This window comes from Macrobrachium rosenbergii, chromosome 19, assembly GCF_040412425.1.
Source record: "Macrobrachium rosenbergii isolate ZJJX-2024 chromosome 19, ASM4041242v1, whole genome shotgun sequence".
NCBI classification, from domain to species: Eukaryota; Metazoa; Arthropoda; class Malacostraca; order Decapoda; family Palaemonidae; genus Macrobrachium; species Macrobrachium rosenbergii.
Genome location: NC_089759.1, coordinates 16,681,657 through 16,691,656, shown reverse-complemented (window position 1 = coordinate 16,691,656; position 10,000 = coordinate 16,681,657). Strand labels below are relative to the sequence as shown.

At 34.2% G+C, this 10,000-nt stretch overlaps 1 protein-coding gene and 1 long non-coding RNA gene across 3 annotated transcripts in view; one reads left to right on the top strand and one right to left on the bottom strand.

Moving 5' to 3' along the window:
* LOC136848649 (uncharacterized) overlaps positions 1-4,454 on the top strand; it is a 69,293-nt gene extending 64,839 nt beyond the window's left edge. For both annotated transcript variants that reach the window (XM_067121059.1, XM_067121062.1), the window contains exon 4: positions 3,425-4,454. In XM_067121059.1, the coding sequence (XP_066977160.1) occupies positions 3,425-3,616 (192 nt within the window). In that variant the 3' untranslated portion in view covers positions 3,617-4,454. The remainder of the gene's footprint in view (positions 1-3,424) is intronic.
* LOC136848650 (uncharacterized) overlaps positions 1-10,000 on the bottom strand; it is a 374,840-nt gene that overhangs the window by 231,252 nt on the left and 133,588 nt on the right. The window lies entirely within an intron of this gene.

The window sequence follows — 10,000 nt, the reverse complement described above, 5'->3', positions numbered from 1 at the left end:
TTTATTATTTCTTGAAAACAAAAGAAAATTGGATTAAGTCTGAATTAATCATCAGTCAAAATTAAATCAGAAATTAATTTATCAATTAATCAAAAAATTATTCAAGTAAAATTTAAATTAAGTAACAAAATTTGATTGAAAGGAAATACAAGTACATTAATTCCAAAGTGTTAAACAAAATACGGCAACTAAATCAATCAAACAAAAATGTGGATACAAAAGACAGAAATATACTCTGCAAAAAAAGTAAATATCAAAAATGTAAAGCAAAGCATTAAGGCAGTAGCAAACACACCACATTTATATAAAAACTCTTCAAAAGGTAAAGTATAAAACATAAAACATGAAAAAAGTATTAAAAAAGGAAAAAATAGAATAATTGCATATAACCACAGTAAATATTATTTTTAGTGCACTAAAAACCAATGATTATGTTACAATACTTTATTATTAGGTGCCGTTACTTTCTCTCAATAAAATACACTATTCAGATGACTCAGACACATTTACTAAGGAATTAAACAGTTCAAAGTTACGAGTGACCATCAAATACTAAAATATTAATTACGTTACAACAGGATATACGAATTCCTGAGAGAGAGAGAGAGAGAGAGAGAGAGAGAGAGAGAGAGAGAGAGAGAGAGAGAGAGAGAGAGAGAGAGATCCACAGATCTCCCCTCCGCATGGTTATCAAGCTCAGAATAAACTCGCTTTGTATAGGCATCTATAGACGACATGGCCGTTCGTCCATACCAGTGCGTGAACGGGTCTTAGACGAGATTTTTATTTTAAAAACTCTTTAAAAATGATAATTAGAGAGAAAGCGGAATTACAGTTAATAATAATATTTATAATTACATAGTTTCAGAACAAAAGAATCTCTAATTACTATAATAAAATGAAAAGACATCGCCTCATGGAAAATTCCTGAATGATGTTAGGCAACTTACATGATAGAATTTTCCACCCAACAGTGTTCTGATCGGGATGACCGATTCATATAGGAATGTGTTACTTCAGCAGCCTTGTATATTGACGAAAACAGGTCGCCTCCCTATAGAGAACAACTACTCTCTGTCTCTCTCTCCACCCATATATTGTCCTTCTTATAAATCATACAGGGTTTAACCACACTAACTTTAAGCTAACTCTCTATGGAATCTGCACATCTGAACATAAAATTATAAAGTATACAACAATACACACATACACACAACGACTAAGGGGAGATTACTGCATTATGAAAACCACAGCATAAGAATATATATATATATATATATATATATATATATATATATATATATATATATATATATATATATATATATATATATATATATATATATATATATATATATATACATATACATATACATATATATATATATTTCTGATTCACATCAGAATGTAACCCAATTCTCTCAAATGGAAGACCAAGGCACTACCAACTGACTCACACACCTCATAAAAGAAGTTGAAAATTAAGTGTGTCTATACCTGAAGTTCTTCCTGGGCAGGCTGCCACCTAACGTACCAGCGAATTTACCCAGGTTCCCAACTCACCAGAGAAAGACCGGGGTTCGATCCCAATGTTAGTAAAAATTTACTTCAATGAAACATGTGCTTATGTACTAATTAGTTCCATCATATTTACGTTCAAGGGGTAGTTCGGGTGAAATTCTACCAACCGGCTTACTGGTGGGTCAGGAAGTTGGGTAACATTCGCCGGCATGTTAGGCGGCAGCCTACTCAGGAAAACCTCAGATATAGAAGTGCTTACGTTCCAACTTCTTTTATGACCTGTGTGGGTTAACTGGTAGCGCCCTCTCTTTCATTTGAGACCGGGGTTTGATCTTGACGTGAGTCAGAAATTATTACTGTGAAACACGTGCTCACGTGTTGATTAGTTCCATATATGTGTGCGTGTGTGTGTGCACGCTCTTTCGTGGTAAGAGACAATCACAGAGACCCGCTTAATGTGTATCTATATTAGTATTTCACTTAACTATGAAGAGCAAATCTTTAAACCTACTGAATAATTCAGCAATTAGCCTTAATTTCAGTTGCAAATCTCTGATATAAACCTAAATAGTTCCCTGGATTCAGCATCTTGCAGACTTAATGCCATGTAATGAGACCCTCGTTAAACTGGATAACTTCTTCACATGCATCATTTCCAAAGGGATTTTGCTACACGCGCGGTTCCTAATTTAGAACTTGGGAAACACTCTGAGCCTCTTGCGTCTGCCCAGGATTATTCAAAATAGCTTTCTTATCCGGTATCACAACTTTAAAAATAATTACTTATTATGATAAAGAAACACCAATTACGGAAGTCAAGTGGGTAGTCAGAATTTATGAATAATAGAACGGAATAGAATATAGAATTTAGGCCAAAGGCAAGGACCTATGAGGTCATTCAGCGCTGAAAGGGAGACTGAGAGTAGAAAGGTTTGGAAGGTGTAACAGGAGGAAAATCTCGCAGTTGCACTGTGAACCGACTGTTAGGAGAGGGTGGAGAGTAGGATGGAAGACAGAGAATATGATCGGAGGTACAGTAAAAATTTATGAATGATACACAAATTTGACCAATTTCTAAAATTATATTTCTCGATCACCATTATAGTTCAGTTCTTCCAAGTGACTCGCAACTGCTGCCAGAAAACGTGTTCACGTGACAGCCCCTTCATCTGCATAAAACTGTGCCATATAATAAAGCAACATAATGGTTCTACAGGATCTGCAGATCAAGCATTGTTATAACACATTCTACCAGTTCAGAAAGCTTTACTGCTTGATGTTAAATCTTGAAAAATAAATTTGGTTACCCCTCAACTGATTTTTTGACGTTCCGAACGGGAAGACATAACTATTTTCTCAGAAACAATACTTTAGAATTTAAACATTGGTTTTTCCTTCAACATTAGCTCTGCTGACAGCTGGACAAAATCCTGTAATTATTCAAGCGACCTCGTTTCATTTCACAGTGCAATTCGTTTCATAATTTTCTATTTAAATAATAAGTAATTTCTTTATATCATTACTCTACAGGAGCTCTAAGAACGGTATTAGGCTACCATGATTATGATGAAGGGCACAATTTTTGGTATCCTCTCTCATTAATGGGCGATTTTGCGAATAATTACATACACATTGTAACCAATAGCTTGATAAACCCATAAATTTCTTGAGCAGCAAGTGGTTTTATTGTTACAACATTCTTTGCTAAAGTATCGTCTGGGTTTTTTCACAGCACATTTACATGGCTAAACTTGATATGAATTGGTCTTAACTTTATGGAATCATTATATGCCTTAATGTGTTAACCATCATAAAGTTTGAAGAAGTTTGGAGTCTGGAACTGGAACTTCTTTTCTTAACTAAGCAATTTCAAATGACTGATGAGCTATTTTTCTCCCCTCAGGCTGTGGTGGTCTTCTACGTGGCCCTCCTGCTGGTGTTAGTGGGAGGAGGCCTGCGCAGGAGAGCCGCAAGAGCGAACACCAGCCCCTCCGGCCGACGCCACATCCTCACGTACTCCCCCTCCTCCCGGACGGCCACCCCCGCCCTCGCTGACCACCACCCGCAGCCAGACGCCTCTGCAACCCAGGTGTAGCCAAGTGTCTGCGTCTGGCGACCTCAACAAAGAGGACCTCCTCACACCAACCCTCAATGGCCTCTTTCTTCCAGATGTGTCGTTTACAAGCCCACTTTGTATATACGGATATATACCAGTATTGATATATTTATCATTCAGTTCGATTTTGCCGTTCTTTCTAAAAGATATGTCCCTTCGTTCCTCTCAGGATGTTCAAGTTTTCCGAATCATGGGATGACTGCTATATAATTTTGCTATGATCAAGTTACGTTAATTTTAGTGTCAAAGAGGCAGCTTCAAATCAGCAGCATATCTCACTACATAAGGCAATGTCACTCAGCTACATTTTTTTGACTTGCATCACAGTCTTGACAGAAGACCTTGCACCACGTAGCCAATATTGGCGTCAAAGCTGAGGTCACAAATGCTACCTGAGCTGTCACAAAAGCACGAGTGACTTCAGTTTCACCAATAGTATTGGCTACTTAGAAAAAAGTCTAGCAATCAGATGCTGACAGAAACCAGAAACCGTTCTCTTGTTATGTAATTTATTTTCCAACATTTCATGAGGGTCTTTTTCTAGAATTGTTTTATGATCCATATTCTGACAATATTTCCAAATAACAAACACAAGAAAACAAAAAATAGTAATCACTCAATGTTATGAATTATCGGTAAAAACAGCAAATCTATACACCTATATACTGTATACAGAACACGGAGACTAGAATATCCTTGTATTTTGTCTACGTGTATTTCCAAGAAAAAGTTTATGTATGACTAATTAAGTATTCATTACATAAATATTTTAATTCAGACACTTGCATTCATAGATTAATATATATATATATATATATATATATACATATATATATATATATATATATATATATATATATATATATATATATATATATATATATACACACACACACACACACACACATATATATATATATATATATATATATATATATATATATATATATATATATATATTAAGCAGTCTGCCCTCGTATGCCATGGATATGTTCAGTAACTTACTGCGGATTGCTGAAAACACGGAAACAGTAAAACATATTCAGACCCCATACGTTTCCCTTGTATAGAGGCAGTAGCATCATCATTACTCTTATGCTTTGGAGTCATCATTATAACAATTAAAGGATTTCTCTAACTAAGTCACTGGTAAACCACAGCAATGAATGTGAACAGCAAGAACATTATACTTTAAAGCAGTGGTTGTTAACCTTTTTATTACCACGCCCTCTCTAAGAGTTGGTCCTTCTCTCCACTCCCCCCGCCCCTTGCATCTATGAGTAAAATTCCCTCACAAATTTAAAGGAAAATGAAAAAAATAAGAGAAAGAGAGGGGGTGTTTTTATTCTTTCGGGAATGAGTTCGTGAGATACTTGACACTGCTGCTTAGCGACTCTTGTTAGGAGAATAACGAATATAATTTGAGAATTTTTTAGTTTTCCCTAGATCTCGCGGCCCTTAGGGGGGCGGCCGCCCCTCCATGTTGAGAACCACTGCTTTAGAGGGAGACTGGCTGTGATCTATGGGTAAACAGGCAAGTGTGAGTATGGGTACAAAGGGAGACGAATCATACACTGTACAGTGTGACCCTACAATTTTCACCAAGTTAGGGCCATTACTCACTTATAAAGTGGATGGAAATCTACGAACTCCTTACTCAATTTCTGGAATTCCCCACTTAATCTTTTTAAAACGCGTGAACCGCAGATAAACGAAACTGTGGATATTGGAACTGCAGATAAGGGGGACTGCTTCGTATACATACATACATACATACATACATACATACACACAGAATGAACTGCATTGCAAGAACAATTTATAAAATTTTCTTTTTCCCTGAGACAAAGCTAGTCATTTGAGTCTTTTGTAAATATGTTATTCCAATCTGTCTTGGAATCTGTTATCTAATCCCTAATTTCAAAGTGTCAAAAGACTGAAGTAATACACCCATTCTTCATACGAGGGAGTTAACGGTGACTCAGAATCATACAAGTTACATCCTACGATGGGTTTTTCTTTCATTACGATTATTTTCCTTATAAGCTATCATTAGTATATAACGCTATAAATGTGTATTATTTAAGGTAATTACATAGAGATTTGGTGCATTTTTATTGATAATGAAGTAAACGATAAGTACCTAATTTGATAAATGGTTGTATATCATAGATAGCATAAATAGGTGCAAATTACTTATCACGATTTCTTTTGAAGGGCTGCAAGTGGAATAAGATAATCATATATATATATATATATATATATATATATATATATATATATATATATATATATATATATATATATATATATTCAAGTATTATATCTCATTTCACTGAAGGCTCCACTGTATTAGATTTGAAAGTCAGAATTAAGATTTGAGTGGAAGTAGGTGAGAAGGAGAATGAATCAATACGTGAAACATTAAATTCCTATTTTATAATCAAAAGGTTATCAGTAGATGAGACAGCGATTAGAGTGTGGCCCCGGTGGAAGGTCTCAGGTGGTTGCTGATCTTTAAACATCTTGCAAGGAAACCAAAGGTCGTTTGCAATACATTTCAAACGATATATTCATTTCTGCCATGGTTCCTCAGATGTAGATTAAAGTTCATATACTTGGTTAACAATATACTTTTACGTAGATTTTCAGTGACGTTCTTATTTTTGTACCGCTAATGTAATTTAATATGAATACAGAGAATACAGAGAACCCTGTTGAAGATTGGAATTTGCAATTTTTCGGATATATGTCCGTGTTTTCTTTTCTGCTTAAAAACTGTCAAGTGTTTATTTTTTTCTCTTTTGTACTATCTAAATTCTTTTTAAGTTACTACTTTTCTAGATAGCCTTCACGAATGGTTATCAAGGTTATAACAGCAGTTCTGAATTTCTCCATTTTGAAACAATTTTTCGAAGATCAAGATCCAAAATGATGTTTTCTAATAGTTTTCCCAACTGTCAAATTCATTACGAAAGTTAATGTCTAATAGTTTCCCAATTGTCAAATTCATTACGAAAGTTAACGTCTAATAGTTTCCCAACTGTCAATACATTACGAAAGTTAATGTCTAATAGTTTCCCAACTGTCAATTCATTACGAAAGTTAATGTCTAATAGTTTCCCAGCTGTCAAATTCATTACGAAAGTTAATGTCTAATAGTTTCCCAACTGTCAAATTCATTACGAAAGTTAATGTCTAATAGTTTCCCAACTGTCAAATTCATTACGAAAGTTAATGTCTAATAGTTTCCCAACTGTCAAATTCATTACGAAAGTTAACTGTGTTTAATATTTAGAAAATATTCTTTTGAAATCAAGGTCATTATAAAATTATGAGACCTTCCCAAAAGGGCTGGGGAGCGTCGAGGAAAGGATGTTTATCTCTGACAGAAGGCTCTCTTCCAAAATGAATGTCCTGCAACATATCATGTCAAACAGTGTCTTTGTATCTGTTAGAAGTCTAGAAGGTAGCCTTTATTTTGTAAATCCATACTGCTCCCCCACCTTGAATACCTAATAAATGTATGAATGGTAATTAGTTTTCATCGTCCTTTTCCAATGCGGTTTTCGGTTGACTGGTTTGATACTACAATGGTGTCAAAATTATTGAGGTAAGTGGCACCGGAAACAAGTAAGACTTTTGCTTAAATATACACTACAATGCAACTGCAAAAAATATTATGAAACCCGTTCTCATGAAACAATATTAAAAAAACTTCCATATCTGAAGGCACATCTATTCATTACAATTTATGCATAATGAATACAAATTAGCGAAAGACAAACTACTGAAAATGTTACATTATGAATAAAAAGTACCAAAAGATAAATTACTAAAAGCGATGAAAAACAACCTATCAAAAGAAGGAAAGCAGAAACCAATGGAAAAATAATAGACAATGAAAAAATTCTCTTTCATCCACTGGTGCTCACTGATTGTCGCAAACGCAATTATCGGGTGGAGTCAATTGGTTTGGTCACTCCACACCATTAACTTCCAGGATTTGGAATTCTCTTATTTCCTATGATTTTCCTGAAGCTTTTAAGACGCCTCTTGTCTACGAAGTGGATTTACAATCATTTAAGAGGAGCTAGTCATTCGGGCAATTTCTTGCGTGACCGATACTGATTTAACTAGATAAGTCTGTTGACATAAACAAGAACTGAGACTATGAATTCATTCTACAAACTTTCCAGTACGTGCAATTGTAATTTGTATAAAACGAATTAAATGTAACGCGGATTTTTAAATTACATTCTATCGGAAATGCAGATTAATAGCGTGGGGTCCGTGACTGCAATACTCGTGCTGGTTTACGCCCAAAATGTAAAATATATATATTTCCATAACGGTACAGTCTATGATGCCATCCGTATAGGGATTCCAAAAGCTTCGCTGAAAATTGTTCATGGCGCACCCGATGGTTCGGAAAATCAAAAACCTAAAATTATAATGTTTGGTGAAACAAGTGAAGCGAATAATAGTTCATTTGGTCCTAGACTCGGAATGAACAAGTATTATTCCACCATAATTAACGCTTGAATAATTTCATCACTGTTACTGACAACTCGAAGAATTGGGAGTGAAGTGTCCTGAATAATCTCATTCCAATTTATTACGGCGCGCTTCACGACAGACGCAGTAATAGAATGGTTTATGCACACACACACACACACACGTGTGTGTATACATACATACATACATATATATATATATATATATATATATATATATATATATATATATATATATATATATATATATATATATATATGTGTGTGTATATATATTTACAGAAGAAATATGATATACACATATATATCATTTATATGTATATACATATATATACGCATGTATATAAACATATATATATATATATATATATATATATATATATATATATATATATATATATATATATATATAATATATATATATATATATATATATATATATATATATATATATATATATATATATATATATATATATATACACATATATATATGTGTGTGTGTGTGTGCATGACAGTTTGTAAGCTTTATTCATTAAATTTTATTGCTTTCTAACACTGAGCCACAAGTAACCCACTGACTTACAATTCACTTTACCTTGAGAATAACTTAAATCCTAAGGGAATTATATATGAGTTCTCCTACCGCCGCTTTCTTAAAGTGAATAACTGTAAAGATAAAGCAGCAAAGCCTGGTACGCACTTAGGCTACTCAAAACTGCTGAAAGCTTATCTTTCCTATACTGTTAATTTCAAGGCATCTTTCTTGCTGAAAGATGCACCAGCTATTTGAGTCAGAAATGAGAAAAATCTGAAAGACTGAAAAGTACAATTCACTTCACCTTTCGGACTTTTCTATATCTTGAAAGAAGCATGAAAAGTGTTAATGAAATTATAACTATTGTTTTTTTTTTGTGTATTTTCACTAGAAATCCACTTCAGTTTTTACAGGTAGCTCTATTGCACAAAAATGTACACTGAATCTTGGGCACTTGAAGAGTTCCGATCGAGCTACTGAAGGTACACAATTAGCATAACTCACTTAACTGTCCACCACAGCAAATATCCCCAATATATATATATATATATATATATATATATATATATATATATATATATATATATATATATATATATATATATATATGAGAGAGAGAGAGAGAGAGAGAGAGAGAGAGAGAGAGAGAGAGAGAGAGAGAGAGAGAGAGAGAGATTTTAATAACCATTTACACTGTAAAAACGTCAGGAAATGGGTGTTCCAATAAGCACACGAACACTCCAGACTTCTAGGACGCCAGAAGGAGCGCTCCAACGAACTTAAAGGATCCTTTAGGTCTGTCTCTTTGAAAAATATCGAAAATGGCTTTGTTTTTTTCCTAATAATATCAGCAAGGGTCTTTCAAGAAGAGGGACTTCCGGCGTTCACTTTCAAGACTCCTTCATTTCCTCCTGTTTTCTAGGGTCCTTTTCTTGTGTGGTATCAATTAACACCCACTCCAGCATCCACATCTCTCTCTCTCTCTCTATCTCTCTGTCTCTCTCTCTTTCTAACCAAACAAATGATAAAAAATTATGAGAAAGCAGTAATTGCATTCTACGAAAACACTTACTGTCTTTTTGTTTCTCATCTTTTTCCTAATGACTGTTATTGTACTTGTCCATTTTGGTGTTGTTTTTCTTGTTTAGGAGGACAACAAATTACCAGTGACTATTTTTATACGCTTTTATTGAGCTATTGAGCGTGCTTTTTGGTCTGTTTATCTGTTTGCCTGCGTCAAATTTTGTAACTCAATTTTCGACCTGTTCCCTTCGTCCGATGGACTTGAAACTTTGCATGGTTACTCAAT